General features: G+C 39.6%; 1 protein-coding gene across 1 annotated transcript in view; it reads right to left on the reverse strand.

Moving 5' to 3' along the window:
* GKN2 (gastrokine 2) overlaps positions 1–16,139 on the reverse strand; it is a 26,358-nt gene continuing 10,219 nt past the window's right edge. Inside the window, exons 3-7 of the mRNA XM_063077781.1 lie at positions 4,397–4,518; positions 3,825–3,962; positions 1,824–1,934; positions 1,004–1,160; positions 1–83 (exon numbers count right to left, since the gene is read on the reverse strand). Of these exons, the coding sequence (XP_062933851.1) occupies positions 1–83; positions 1,004–1,160; positions 1,824–1,934; positions 3,825–3,962; positions 4,397–4,518 (611 nt within the window). The remainder of the gene's footprint in view (positions 84–1,003; positions 1,161–1,823; positions 1,935–3,824; positions 3,963–4,396; positions 4,519–16,139) is intronic.

A 16,139-nucleotide genomic window follows, 5' to 3' on the forward strand; every position in this document is an offset into this window, starting at 1 on the left:
CTATATGTGAATGTCTGCACAGATGGAAATTCCCAAGATGCCCAGGAGCCCAGTCTTCACACATCCTCCAGCACTGACATCATCTGGAAAGGAGAAAAATTTTTAAAGAAAGAACATTAAGAAATATATTGGAATGTGACAAACCAAGGTTACGCTTGTAACTCCATGTTGCCCAAGATTTTAGCTATACTTGCATTGCAAAGAGTAATAATAAATTAACTTAAATAAGACTGACAATTCCTGGAAGTGCTGGTTGGCTCAATCCCAGTTGATGCTATGACATTCTGTGTGGACGACATACCCACGTGCCCTTACTTATGACCACTAATGAGTACTTAAATATTTTCTTGGCAGTAGGAATGTAATAAATGCTGAATTTTTCTTCTTTATCTGCCTTCCACTACTTTGAGGGGATTTCTTGTGGTTGTGATCATTTGTTGGCCCTGCCTCTCTCTTGCTCTAGCTACTCTACCACATTTAGAGACTTTATATAAAAATGTCAGTAATGACTGCAGTGCCACATGTTACCTGGATGAATCAGGGATTTTATTCACTTTCTGTCAGTGCACTTTGCCTGCCTTTTCCTGGACCAATTCTAATCTAGATTCTGAGAGCATTTCTTGGTGATTACCCCCTTATCATCTCCAAAAGATGCTATTACAGGGGCCCAGATGACTTTTTCCCACTTGAAATTCTTACACATGAAAGAATAAGAGAATCCAATAGTCTTTCCTTTGCACCCTGAAATCCTTTTTTATTCCATGCTTGGCTTTTACTCATCAACTTCTCCACTAGACTATGTGTTCTTTGGAGGCAGTTTTATTCATTTCTGTATTCCTAACATTTAGCACAATTTCTGCACATAGTAGGTATTTAATTCCCGAAGTAAACTGAATTGAATGATGTTTCCATTTATTTGTATTTCACATAGCACCTGGCAGAGTGTCTGGCACTAGTAGCTTTCAGAAAATATTTAATGAATGAATGATTTATTAGTACTCGCCTGTTTCTTCAACCACTTCCCCCTTATACAAGGGGATATGATCACAGAGTTGCTGAATGGGTGACCCCAACAGGAACCAGTCCACTTCTGTGAGCAGAGACTTCAGAGGGTTGTACTTGACCCAAGTGTATTTGTTGGAGAACATGCTGTTCATAGCCTAGCTCAGTATAACAGAGAAGAGCAGCATAAAATAAATTGATATAGTCTGACGCACCTTATTCTGAATTGTGACTGTCTTTCTTTTTCAGATTATTACACAGAAGGTGATCAGGAATCTCAAGACATCATCTCTTTCTCACCACTCTGTCTGCAGAAAAGCCTCTTTGTTACCAGTGTAATGCTACTGCTGTTGGTAGTGAAACCCAGAAAAGGTAAATCCTCTACTAAAGGTGGCATACATGGGAAGTTACAGAGGGAAACTCAAACCCCAGGTCTCTAGCCTCAGTGCAGTGTTTGTATATTCTCACCGTACTGTATTGTTTCTTTGCATCTTTGTATCATTGGATATTATAACTTCACTCATTTTTCTGCTAATCACTATTGGCTTAGGTCGCTGCTCTGAGAAGAGAGGCTGATTAGTCTTTTCTACAAAAACACTGGAATTTATTATAAGTCCTTGTATTTAGGGCAATATGGTGGAAATCAAGCTAATACGTACTCCTCTCAAAAAATAAAGTGATAACACTTTAAGTGAGTTGAATACCATATCCATGGTAAGGTATAATATTATGATTTTGTCTCTAACTCTCTTCATTTCTCCATAGGCTCCAGTATTGCCCAGCTCAAGAATAGAGAATATTCAAGGGCACCCTAGAATTACCTGCCTCTCATAGATGAACCGTTTGAGTTGGTCCAGAGCAGGGATGGCTTTATGGTCCATCTTCAGGATGAAGCAGGCTCTTCGGGAGAGCACCCTGGATGCAATATAGCCCTGAGGCAGCAAGAGCACAGTTACTGCCACTCCCCGGTTCCCTGGGTTCTGAACTTGGTGCGGATGATGTCCAAGCCCTGGAGGAAAGACTTGAGCATGCACAGTAAGTGTATGTGATTGCTTTTCAAGCCGCAATTAATTCTATCTACTTGACTTCTTTTACATAGCATTTTTATTTTTTCATTTGTCATTTCTACACCTTTGGAATTGTGTGAACCCATGATTTGTACTGCACTTTTCATGTTTTGGAACCAGGATTTGCAGTTTGGGGTTTGAAAGATTGAGAAGAAGCAGCTCTGTCTCTTTCCATTGACTTTTGTCCTTCCTCTTCCCCAATTTGGAGTGAATACAATATTCTTTAGAACTGTGCTGTCCAATTGACAGTTACTAGCCATATGTGGTTATTGAAATTTAAATTCAAATTAGATCATATTTAAATGTATTTCCTCTGTCACACATCTCAAATGCTCAACAGCCTCAACTGGCTAAGGGTTTTCCTATTGGAAAATGCAGTAGAACATTTCCACCATTGCAGAAAGTTCTGTAGCACAGCACTGTCGGACAGCTTAAGAAACTCTCTTAAGCATACACTCACCCTCACCCTTCCACATTCATACATGTTTCATTTATTCTCTCCTCTTTTACCATCTTCTCTTCTTCTCCAATTTTCTCCATCCTTTCTCCACCTCAAACCCAAGCTGGCTGCATAGGGGTGGGTTGGCAGAAGTTGGTATTGGAAGAGCAAAGGAGGGTGAGGACATTGGAGCCAGAAGGGAACTAAGGCTATTGAATCTTCATCCAGAGTGGAAATTTTCTCTACAGAATTCCAAATAATTATACATTCTATAAGGTTGTATCTAACAGAAACCCTTCTAGTTCCTATTTTTTAATTCTCACAAATTACCAGTTCCTAAAATTCAAAAATAGACTGAAGCCAAGCCTGATGATAGTGGAAGATGTTTAAACCAAATCCTCACTGCTCTATTTTTTAAAGACACTTCTGGGATTTTCAAGACACCCACTTAAACACAATTTCAGTACTACTACTTCCTTTTCAATCCTATCTTTCAAAGACTCTGTACTTTCAAATATGTCATGGAACTCCCAACACCAATGGGAAGAAGGCGTGTGAGGAGGTTTCTAGAAGAAAAGAAGGAGAAAAACACATTCAAGCATCCAGTGAGATGAGCTACAACCTACTTATATCCACCACGCATAGCTATGAATCTAAGTAAAGTAGGTTCATAATTAATGTTGGCAGAACAAATGGAAAACAAATGAATAAATGAGTGAAAGAATAAGTTTTCTGAGCAGTTTCCTGAGACTTATTGTTAATACGAGTAACTAAAATTTGGGAATAGTTTAGCATTTTCAGTTAACATACTTTCCTTCTTACAGAAGAAGTATGATTTATTGTCTATCATATGTACATAATTAAATGTGTATCCTTGCTCCAGATTTCTTCCATTTTGTCAGTGCTTTGTGATTGTTATTTTTCTGCATGGTGTTTTGCATTAGAAGCCCTAATTCCCTCATGTATTCGTTCGACAAATATTTTTTGAGAGCCTATGTGCCAAGCATTGCTTTGAGCTTCAGTCACTTTTCAATGTACTTTTTGAGTCTGTAGTGGGACAATAGCATCACTTCTCCAATTTCCACCTGAAAGGCCAAGTACATGCATATGTTTCTTGTTGTATTTTTTTCTTAGAAATAGTTTTGCTTGGTTTTTAATCCATTGCTTGATTATTGGAAGGGAAAAGCAGAAGTGAGGAAATTCTTAAAGAATTACAAAAATAGATCTTAGAATTCAAACATATAATAAAACACAGCTGTCCTGCTGCCCTTTATAAAGCCAGTCTTGAAGAATATAAAAATTCCCTTGCTGCTTACATGTTTGTAGTCAAAAATGGTGGTAGAAGAGCATAATCCTGCATGGATGTTGATGATGGCGGTATTTTTCTCATTGTCAATTGTCACTGTCTCCTGAACATTGCCACCTTTGTTGCTTGGGCTGATGATATTATAAACCTAGGTTGACAGCAAAGACATAATTATTTTTCCATAAATCATATGCATTTGAAAGGCACCTCTTCCTGTGGAATAAAGCCTTCTACCTGCTATGAGTGAGGCATTGAAGGCCAAAGCCTCTCCACTGGGATCCTAGTCCAAGGGCCCGTGCTAAAATAAGAATGCAAAGCTTTTCCTCATAGTTGACTATATTATATACGGGAAAGCAATGACATCACAGGAGAAATGAGAATGACCGCATCTCAGAGCTGAGAGTTACATTCGTGAGGGTCTTGTGGTTGGAGAGAAATAACCTCATTTGTTTCCATTTGGTTATTTCATATTTCATCCCAGTTAGAGCGTGTGGACTCTCTACTGTCCTTCAAATGATCTTGTATCTTCCTTTTCCTCTCCCAACATCTCTAAGAGATAAAGCCCATAAGGAACCAACTCACTTCGTATCCATGAGATTGTATTCCAAAGATGGTCAGCACCACCAGAAATGCCACCTGAAAAACAGACCAGTCACAGCCATTCTCTACAGGGTGGTCATTGAGAGTGGGGACAAGAGTCATCACTGGACAAGAGAAGCACAAGTATCTCAGAAAATGTACACCTGGAGACCTTGATGAGTGGTCATGGACTGGCAACAGTTCATTTCTAAAGTGTGAAACAGGCACATTCACTCATTTAACAGACATTTGTTGAGTTCATGCTATTTGTCAGACACAGGCTCCACCTCTGCCACCCAACTCTTCCCAACACTGTAACCATTTAGGCAGCAGCAAAAACTTGGAGTAGGTGAGCAGTGAAGAAGAAAGACCCATTTTGTTATGGGAATACCCTGGTATGATTCACACTGGCTTTGGATTAGTGGTCAAGTGCATACTTTGGTAAAAAACAGAACAAAACAAAACAAAAACAAAAAATCTTTAATTCCTTAAGGCCAAGAAGGTAAAATAGGTTTTAAATGGATTCATGGATGGTAAAGCCACAATGGATTTCTAAGGGAAACTATGAAAATAGGATACTTGGGAGCACAAATAACTTTGAGGCTGACATCAAGGAAAACCTCCATATTCTCCTACAACCCATGCCTTAGTGATACTGTCAGACAAGTGCGGGGCCAGCGTGTCGTGAGTCTGACATTGAGGCAGTTCTTTTTTTTTTTTTTTTTTTTTTTTTTGTCTTTTTGTGACCGGCCGCACCGTGCTCAGCCAGTGAGCACACCGGCCATCCCTATATAGGATCCCAACCCGCGGCGGGAGCACTCCTGCGTTCCCAGCGCCACACTCTCCCGAGTGCGCCACGGGGTCGGCCCCATTGAGGCAGTTCTATGCAACGTGCTGAGCCCGGTTTTGTGCTCTCCCTTCTGAACATCACAGTGTACTGCACTATCACTGAAAACTACTGATGGAGGGAGTCTGTGGGAAGGACAGATCTTTTAAAGAACTATCAGTGGGACTCTTCTCCTGCCCCTCTACCCCACCTCTAACATTTCTAGACTGGAGAAGCATCTAACAAAGACTTGTATGCAGATATTCAACCTGCCTACTTGTATAAGGGTACATCTCTTACTCCAGGCCAGCTCTAGTAAGCTCTGATGTTCCTGTATATTCTATTTAGTGGGTCTAAAATAGAGGTTTGAACAACTAAGTGAAGGAGTAACCACTTTAATTGTATGATTAACAAGAGCTCACAGAGTGTCCTCTGTCCCCAAGGAACCTCCCATCCAACACTGTGATCAATACACCATGGCTCTAAGTCTGTGTTTCAGAATTAGGTCTCCTCTTGAAAATCAAGAGACCCCTGGGAGAGGAACCTCTTTAAGCTGGCAACCTTTAATTCCTTATGGGGAGGTACTTAACATGTTACTTTGTCCCTTAGCAACTGAATGACAATAAGGAACAACACTGGGAGAAGGGATTCCATTCTGGGTCAGAACATAGTCCACTGTCGATGGGGCACTGTGGTGTAGAACTTGGAGGTTGGGATGAGATGGTGGCGTGGGGGTGGTCATGGAAGGAATTCTTTGCCTTAAGGGAAAATTTAGACATAATAGATGACTACTGAAGACACTCTGGCTGCTTAAATTTTGCCATAATTGCTTCCATAAATAGGGCCTAAGATCGGTCAACTACAACCTAAATCCTACATTTACAGGCTTGGGAAAATCACATTCCTCTGTGCCTCAGTCTCTTCATCTGTAAAATGGTGATAATACTACTCAGCTCACAGGGTTGTTGCAATGAAAAGATAAGATTATTCATGTGAAATGTTTAAGTCTTAGTATGAATTTGGAAAATGATAGCTGCCATTATTACACAAATTAAATTTTATTACCAATGTTATTTTTTAATTACCACCTATCTTTTAGATAGTAAAATAACTACAAGGCTTGTAATAAGTAATTATTATTAAATATCTTCCACTTTAAAATTCTCTAGATATTTCCCGAATTTTTCTCTGTATTTGTATAGTGAACATCTCAAAAAATAGACAATGAACAAATAAATATCTGACTTAATGTTCAACACTGTTTCCACCAAAGACATCATTAACTCAATCAGATGAGCTCAGACGCATGCACAGTGTTATTGAAGACCCCCAAAATCCCTGACATGCCCAATATGAACTTTCTCTGCAAACAGCCACCGTATGAGTATCAAGAAGTATAAACAAATACTCACAAAGGTTTTCATTTTGCTTGAAGGAAATAAGGTGCTGGAGCAGGTAAAGCTGCCTGGTGTAGCTTCCACCCTTTATATTACCTTTGAGGTGTGGAAATCTCTTTTCCAAGTGGTCCCATTAGAAAAGACCATGTCCGTATCTTTGACACACCCCAGCAAACTCCTTTATCAGGATTGAGACCCAGCCACATACCTGATATCAATGAAGTTCATTAGTCACTTGGTCACTCTGTAAATATTCCCTGCTTATCTGCTCTATGCTGCACTTGAGATTTCAATTTCCACCCTTTAAAAATATTGCAAGATGCTTGCTCTACACACATATTTCATAGACACATAAGGACATATACCCAATATCTTCTCCTGAGTAGGGACCCCACTCAATGTCTTTTTGTAACTTTCCTGCTTGTTGAATTCTTCTGCTAAGGGATGGACATGAGTCTAGAGGTGAGGACAGTGCCTGGGGATCCTTGCTTTGAGAAAGAGCAGCCTTAGGATTTAATTTCCTCTTCCCTTTAGACTTGGTGCTAATTTCCCAAAGTTTATGAGGAACAAGGCACAGAAAGCACTCAGCCCAATTACCAGGGGTGACCAAAGTTTTATACTCAGCCTTGCCCAAAACTCCTTGCAAACTATGAGTTCTTTGTCTGTAGTTGCCTCGAGGAACACTAAGAAATTCTCAGACTTTAGAAAAGAGAGAGAGAGAATAAGGCTTAATTTATGTAGTTTTTTTAAAGACTTTTTTATAGCAGTTTTAGGATTACAGAGAAACTGAGCAGAAAGTACAGATGTTCAAATTAAAAAAAAAAAAAAAAGAAAGTACAGATGTTCCCATACCCCACACACAAAGTTTCTCTTAATATTAATATGTGACATTATTAGTGTGGAACATTCGTTACAATTATGAACCAGTATTGAGCTATTGTTGGTAGCAGTTTTACATTAGGGTTCTCTCTTTGTGTTGTACAGTTCTGTGGGTTTTGCCAAACGCATGATGTTATGTCTTCACTACCACAATATCATGCAGAGTAGTTTTGCTGCCCTAAAACTCCTCTGTGCTCCACAGGTTCATTCCTCTCTCCTCTCCCTGGAAACCTTGGCACCTGCTCATTTTTTTCCCCGCTACTTCAAACGTTTATCATTTCTTTGTGTTGGGACCATTCAAAGTCCTCTCTTGTGGCTAACTGAAAGTGTACAATAAAATGTTGTTAATTACAGTCACCCTACAATACTATAGAACACTGGAGATTATTCCTTCCATCTAGCTGTACTTTTGTATTCATTAACCAACCTCTCGCTAAACCCACTACCCCTTCCCCTTTCCAGCCTTTAATAACTGTGGTTCTAATCTCTACTTCTATGTGATTAACTTTCTTAGCTTCTACATGAGTGAGAACATGCAGTATTTCTCTTTCTGTTCCTGGCTTACTTCATTTCACATAATGTCCTTCAAGCTCTTCTACGTTGCCTCAAATGACATGATTTGATTCTTTCGTATGGCTGAATAGCATTCTATTGTGCATATATACTACATTTTCGTTATCCATTCATCTGTTGATGAACGATTCATGGGAATGCAAATATCTCTTCAATATACTCATTTCCTTTCCTTTGGATATATACCCAGTAGTGGGATTGCTGGATCATATGGCAGTTCCGTTTTTAGTTTTTTGAGTAACCTCCATACTGTTTTTCCTTATGGCTATACTATTGGTGGGAATTCATGCAATTTTTTTAACACCACTATTTTAAATGGATAGCTAGTGTCAGAGTGGGGTCAGGAACTCAGAATGTGGGATATCAAAAGCAACAACAACAAAAATATCTGCAAATTGCAAAATTATAAAATATTTATAATCACCACAGTAAGCAAAGAGATAACATGAATAATATCCTTGTTCTACAGCTGAAACAGCTTCCTAACTAGCAGCTTTAAAAAGAAAATGGTGCTCTTAAAAATTGAATATTTGGGCATTTGGGGGGTTACCTAGTTCACTGTAACTCCCTTACCTTGGCTGTTCAGCTGTGACAAATGTAAAATGTACAGCTTTATTAAATCTTTCTGAGATAGTAGCAGCAGAAAGGATCATAGTTCTGTAGTACACCTGCAAATTTTCTCCCATATCTGGCTCCAGAGTCTCAAAAAAGCAAGCCAGCAATGCCTATAGACATTAGGGCTGATGGAAATATTATACCCTACCCTCTACTTTGTCCCCGTCCTGACCTCAGGAGTTCTTCTGTGTCTATAGGTCTAGTAATGATAATAGCTAGCATTTATGGAGCACTGAATATGTTCCAGCACTTTCTAAACATTTTGCATACATTGATGCATTTGATCCTCATAACAACCCTTTAAGTTACCTTCTGTCCTTTTCCATTTTACAGATAGGAAAACCAAGGGACAGAGAAGTTAAGTAACTCTTTGGGGTTACACACTTCTAAGGGCAGAAGTTGGAATATATGCCCAGTCTGGATTTCAGAGTCCATGCTCTCAACTATAAGAATTATATGGCCTCTCTGGTTAATTGCTGGGAAAGTATAACTTCTTGCCTTGCTGGGATGGGGGCAATAGGAAAGAGGCTTCTGCTTCCAGAATGCTCCTTGACAAAAAGATAGGCTTGGAAATTGTCAGACCTACTCACAACTCAATAGTGAAAATGTAAATAGGGGAAATGAGAATCTGTGTTTGTAAAAGTTGTTATGAATCAAATTCATGTCTAAGCTGCCCAAGTCTCCCCTGAGAGGACGAAATCACTGACTTGGAGGGCCTTGTGCTGACTGTGCCTACACCTTGTATACTCAGAAGTAGTAGGTCTGAGAAGGGGTGCGGGCATGTGCACTTCTGTAAGTTCCCTGGGTTATTCTGATTGAAAGAGCTGTTTCCAGTCTGATCCAAACCTCTCACAAGGAAACTGAGTCCCAAACAGGTTAAGGAACTTCCCAAGGTCCTTATATAGTTACTGGCAAAGACAAGACTATACCCCAGGCCTTCTGACTTTGAGTCCAGTATTCTTTAATTGGTAAAGCACTGAAACTTTTGAAATAATATTTCAATAAATGAAGATATCAATATTTATCAAGATATTAAGGTATCTACTCTACTGTGTGGGCCATTATTTGCTGATACAAACAGTGCTGACACAGGCACTTTTGCACATGTTCAAGAGTGTCCCAGGAGGCGGGGAAAGATGGTTGACTAGAGGATCTTGGGGTGTGTCCCTCTCTTGAGATCTTGGCAGACCTCATCTGTGGCAGAGTGCAGGAGTACAGCAGGAGACTGGCAAGATTCCTGTGAAAGCCCAGGGTGGCAGCATAGAGAGGAGGAAGAGGTACACGGCCTTAGCTGCCAAGTCTCCACCACCATGATTAGGGTAAGAGGGACTTTCTTTTGTAGGGAAAAGGTAGAAAGAGGGCCCACACCAACCCCCATCCTCACCACAGTGTCCTAAACTTCCTTCTACAACCTTTGTAAGCCAGGAGCCAAGTGTAGGAGCTACCTAGAATACACACACCGGATTGCTCCAGATCAGGAGCACATACTATGTCTGCCCTACCCCACCCTGGTAACCCATGCTAATGCAGTAGACACCATCCTGAAATCAGAGCCATCCTGGGGAGCACGCCCTGCCCTGGAGCCATTAGTCACAGCACTTATCCAGCCCTAAGGCTCCACCATCATCCCAACACACTCACAAAAAAGGCCGCAACACACTAATCTCTGTGGTTTAAAGCCTGGACCCAGGAGTGGCTGTGACCTCAGTCCTGCATGTCTGGAAAGGCAATCTTCTGAACTGATGCACCCCCCACATTCCCAGTCAGAGATCATATGGGCAGAACCCCCTTCCCCAACTACCAGTGGCCTGAGGTCTGTACGGCCAACCCTGAAAAATAGATCACAGGTCCCCACCCTGACAAGCACACCCTTGGGCCAGCAGAAATAATGCACACCCATGCCTTCCCAGAGAAGCAGCCAGGCAGTTTCACCCTCAACAGTCTCATCTTACTGTACCCCACCTAGTGGCCTCACCCACTGCCTGAGAAGTAGCTGGCTGGAAACCCTCTCTGCAGCCCACCTAGTTGTCCCATGCACTACCCAAGAAGTGGTTGGCTGGGCCTCCTCTCAGAAGGCCTGCTTTTCAGCCTTGCCCACTTCCCAAGAAGCAGCTGGCAGCTCCCTCTCTGCAACCCTACCCTGCAGCTTAGTCCACCACTAGAGGAGCAGCTCAGCAGCCCTGCCCTTGGCAGACCTGCTTCTGAACCACTGAGAGAAGCACAACCCCCCACCTGGCCCTGAGAAGTGGTGAAATGGCCTAGGTCCTGGCAGATGTGTACCCAGCTAGCCAAGCCAAAGCATGCCCATACCCCCAACTCAGAGCAACAGCCCAGTTGTCATGCCCCTGTGTAGTCACCCCTGAGTCTTTGAGTCATCACACACAAATGCATTTGAATGAGAGACAGCCTGGCTGAAGCATCCCTGACAGGCCCACCCCAGTCAGAGAATCAGCATGGTGACCCTGTCATGGGTGAACCAGTCCCAGAATCCCTGACATGCCATATGCTCACAACCCTAGCCTGAAAACCAATCCAGCAACTCCATTCCCAGTGAGCCAGCTACCAAGACCCACAGTAAGCACATGCACATCCGCAGCCTGAGAACCAATACAGTGAGCCCACCCCCAGCAAAGCCATGCCACCACCACCACAAACTCCCCAAACATAAGCTGCTGAGGCAGGCACAGACATAGCAAAAGTGGATTTCAGCTAAAGAATCTACACAGTCTACACTTCTGCACCCATACAGAACAAAACTATTATACTCTACCTAATCAATACCCAAGGATGCAATTGCAAGTGAAAGTCCTTCCCCATGCAGGCCACTCTACACAATTCGAAGAGGTGACTGTTCTACCAGATGCACAGATATCAATGCAGGGAAACAAGAATCATGAGAAAATGAGAAAATATGACACCATCAAAACAAAATGGAAAGCAAAAGTGAGGAGTAGTTATGCTTCTATCAATAAAACAGACTTTAAATCAAAATCTGTACTAATAGATGAGGAAGGGCATTATATAATGATAAAGAGATCAATACAGCAAGAGCATATAATAATTATAAATATATATGCACCCAACACCATAACCCCCAGATATTAAAGCAAATATTATCAGATAATAATAAAAGGAGAGAGTGAAGCCAACACAACAATAGTTGGAGAATTTAACACTGCACTCTCAGCATTGAACAGATCATAGAAACAGAAAATCAACAAAGAAATATCAGATTTAAATGGCTCCATAGAACAGATGACATTTACAGAACATTTTGCCAAACAGCTGAGAATACACATTCTTTTCATCAGTGTATGGAACATTCTCAGGGATTGACCATATGCTAGGCCACAAAACTAGTCTCATCAAGTTAAAAAAAAATCGAAATCATATCAAGTATTTTTTCTGACCATAATGGAGTAAAACTAGAAATCAAAAACAAGAGGAAGTTTTGAAACTACACAAATACAGTAATTAAGCAACATGCTCCTGAATGACCAATGGGTCAAAGAAGAAGGAAATCAAAAAATTTCTTGAAACTAATGAAGACAGAAAAACAACATACCAAAACCTATGGGACACAGCCAAGGCAATATTAAAAGGAAAGTATATAGCAATAAATTCATACATCAAAACATAGAAAGATTTTTAATAAACAACCTAACAATGCACCTCAAGAAGCTAGAAAAGAGCAAAAATGAACCAAACCCAAAATAAGTAGAAGGAAAGAAATAATAAAAATCAGAGCAGCAATAAATGAAATTGAGACTAAAAATACAATACAAAGATCAATTAAATAAAAAGTTGAAAAGATAAACAAAATTGACAAACCATCAGCCTGACTAACCAAGGAAAAAATAGCAAAGACCCAAATGAATAAAATCAGAAATGCAAAAAGAGATGTTATGACTGATACCACTAAAATGTAAATGATCATTAGAGACTATTATGAACAACCGTATGCCAATAAATGCGGAAATCAATGAATTCCCGAACACATAGGACTTACCAAGACTAAACCAAGATGAAATAGAAAATTTGAATAGACTAATAAGAATTAACAAGATTGAATAAGTAACAAATATTCTCCCAACAAAGAAAAGCCCAGGACCAGATGGCTTTACTGCTAAATTCTTCCAAACATTTAAAGAAGAAATAATATCAATACTTCTTAAACTATTTCAAAAAATTGAAGTGGACAAAATTCTTCCAAATGTATACTGTGAGACCAGCATTACCCTGATATCAAAACCAGGCAAGAACATAGCCCCCTTGCCCCCACCACCTCAAAGAAAGAAAAAAGAAAACAACAGGCCAATACCCCTAAGGAACATAGATTCCAAAATCCTCAAAAAAAACTGCCAAATTGAATCCGACAACATATCAAAAAGATTATACACCATGACCAAGTGGGATTTATCCCAGAAATGCAAGGATGGTTCCACATACACAAATCAATAAACATAATACACTACATCAAGACAAAGATGCCAACTATCACCACTTTTATTCAGCATACTACTGGAAGTCCTAGCCAGAGCAATTAGGCAAGAGAAAGAAATAAATGGCATCCAAACTGGAAAGGAAGAAGTCAAATTTCCCTTGTTTGCAGATGACATGACTTTATATACGGAGAAACCTAAGACCCTACCAAAAGACTCCCAGACTAATAGACAAATTCAGTAAAGTTGCAGGATAAAAAATCAACATACAAAAATCAGTAGCATTTTTATACAGTAAGAATGAACTAGCAAAAACCAAGAAAGCAATCCCATTTATAATAGTAATAAAAAAATTAAAATACCTAGGAATAAATTTAAGCAAGGAGGTGAAAGATCTCTACTAGGAAAACTATAAAACACTGATGAAAAAACTTAAAGAATACACAAAAACTAGAAAGATCTCCCATGTCCATAGATTGGGAGAATCAATACTGTCAAAATGACCATACTGCCTAAAGCAATCTACAGATTCAATGCAATACCTATCAAAATACCAACGACATACTTCACAGAAATAGATAAAACAATTCAAAAATTTATATGGAACAACAAAAGACCCCTGAATAGCCAAAGCAATTCTGAGCAAAAAGAAGAAAGCAGTGACATCACCCCCCTGACTTCAACATATATTACAAAGCTATATAATTAAAACAGTATGGTACTGTCACAAAACAGACACATAGATCAATACAACTAAATAGAGAATTCAGAAATAATTCATGTACCTAAGCCAACTGATTTTTGACAAAGGAGCCAAGAACATACATTAGGGGAAAGGACAGTCTCTTCAATAAATGGTGCTGGGAAAACTGGAGATTCATCTGCAGAAGAATAAAGCTAGATCCCTATCTCTCACCTTATACAAAAAATCAACTCAAAATAGATTAAAGACTTAAATGTAATGTCTTTCCATCTTTTTGTATCCTCTTTAATTTCTTTCAGCAGTGATTTGTAGTTCTTGTTGTAGAGTTTTTTCATCTCCTTTGTTAAATTGGTTCCTAGGTATTTCATTTTTGTGAAAATGTCCATACTATCCAAAGCAATCCACAGTTTCAATGCAATCCCATGGCTCACTCGGGAGAGTGTGGTGCTGATAACAACAAGGCCACAGGTTCGGATCCTATGTAGGGATGGCCGGTTGGCTCACTGGCTGAGTGTGGTGTTGACAACACCAAGCCAAGGGTTGAGATCCCCTTCCTGGTCATCTTTAAAAAAAAAAGCAATCCCCATCGAAATACCAATGACATTCTTCACAGAAATAGAAAAAACAATCCTAACATTTACATGGAACAACAAAAGACCACGAATAGACAAAGCATTCCTGAGCCAAAAATAATAATAATAAAATAAAGCTGTAGGCATAACACTACCTGACTTCAACTATACTACAAATCTAAAGTAACCAAAACAGCATGGTACTGGCATAAAAACAGACACTCAGACCAATGCAACAGAATAGAGAACCCAGAAACTGCAAATACTTGCAGCCAACAGATCTTTGACAAAGGCAACAAGAATGTGCATTGGGGAAAAGACTGCCTCTTCAATAAATGGTGCTGGGAAAACTAAAAATCGATCTGTAGAAAAATGAAACTAGACCTATACCTCTCACCATATTCCAAAATCATCTCAAAATGGATTAAAGACTTAAATATAAGACATGAAACTATAGGGCCGGCCCATGGCTCACTCGGGAGAGTGCCGTGCTGATAACACCAAGGCCACGGGTTCAGATCCCACGTAGGGATGGCCAGTTAGCTCACTTGGTGAGCGTGGTTCTGACAACACCAAGTCAAGGGTTGAGATCCCCTAACCAGTCATCTTTAAAAAAAAAAAAAAAAAAAGACATGAAACTATAAAACTCCTAAAACAAAACATATGGGAAACACTTCAGAATATAGTACTGGGCAAAAACTTTATGAGTATGACCCCAAACACACAGGCAACAAAAGACAAAATAAACAAATGAGATTATATCAAACTAAAAAACTTCTGCACAGCCAAAGAAACAACAGAGTGAAAAGACAACCTACAGAATGGGAGAAAATATTTGCAAACAATGCATCTGACAAGGGATTAATATCCACAATACACAAGGAACTCAAACAACTCAAGAGTAAGAAAACAAGTAACCCAATTAAAAATGGGCAAAGGAGCTGAATAGACATTTCTCACATGAAGACATACAGACGGTCAACAGACACATGAAAAAATGTTCAACACCACTCAGCATCAGGGAAATGCAAATCAAAACCACACTAAGATATCATCTCACCCCAGTTAGACTGGCTATTATCAAAAAGATGGACAATAACAAATGCTAGCAAGGATGTGGAGAAAGGGGAACTCTCCTATACTGTTAGTGGGACTGTAAATTTGTGCAGCCATCATGGAAAACAGTATGGAGGTTCGTCAAACAACTACAGATAGAACTGCCATACAACTCAGCAATCCCATTGCTGGGTATATACCCAAAGGCATGGAAATCATCATGTGGAAGGGATGCCTGCACTCTCACGTTTATTGCAGCTCTATTTACAATAGTTAAGAGTTGGAATCAACCTAAATATCCATCGACAGATGACTGGATAAGGGATATATGGTATATATACTCAGTGGAATACTACTCTGCCATAAAAAGGAATGAAATTCTGACATTTGCAGCAGCATGAATCAACTTTGATATATCATTGCAGTGAAAATTTCTATTTACCTCATGACTATTTAAGTATCTTCTCATAACTTTGATCATTCAGGTTTCCTCCTCTATCATTTGCTGGTTCATGTCTTATTCCCTATTTTTTTTAATTTATGCACATCTTTTATTGATATGTAGGAGTTCTTTTTATATTTTGAATAGGAAGTCTCTAATAAATAACCTTCCCCTCGCATTTACCTCATCTTGTAACATTGTTTATGGTGTCATTTGCTATACACAAATTTTCAATTTTAAT

The sequence above is a fragment of the Cynocephalus volans genome, chromosome 14 (genome assembly GCF_027409185.1).
Source record: "Cynocephalus volans isolate mCynVol1 chromosome 14, mCynVol1.pri, whole genome shotgun sequence".
Classification (NCBI taxonomy): Eukaryota; Metazoa; Chordata; class Mammalia; order Dermoptera; family Cynocephalidae; genus Cynocephalus; species Cynocephalus volans.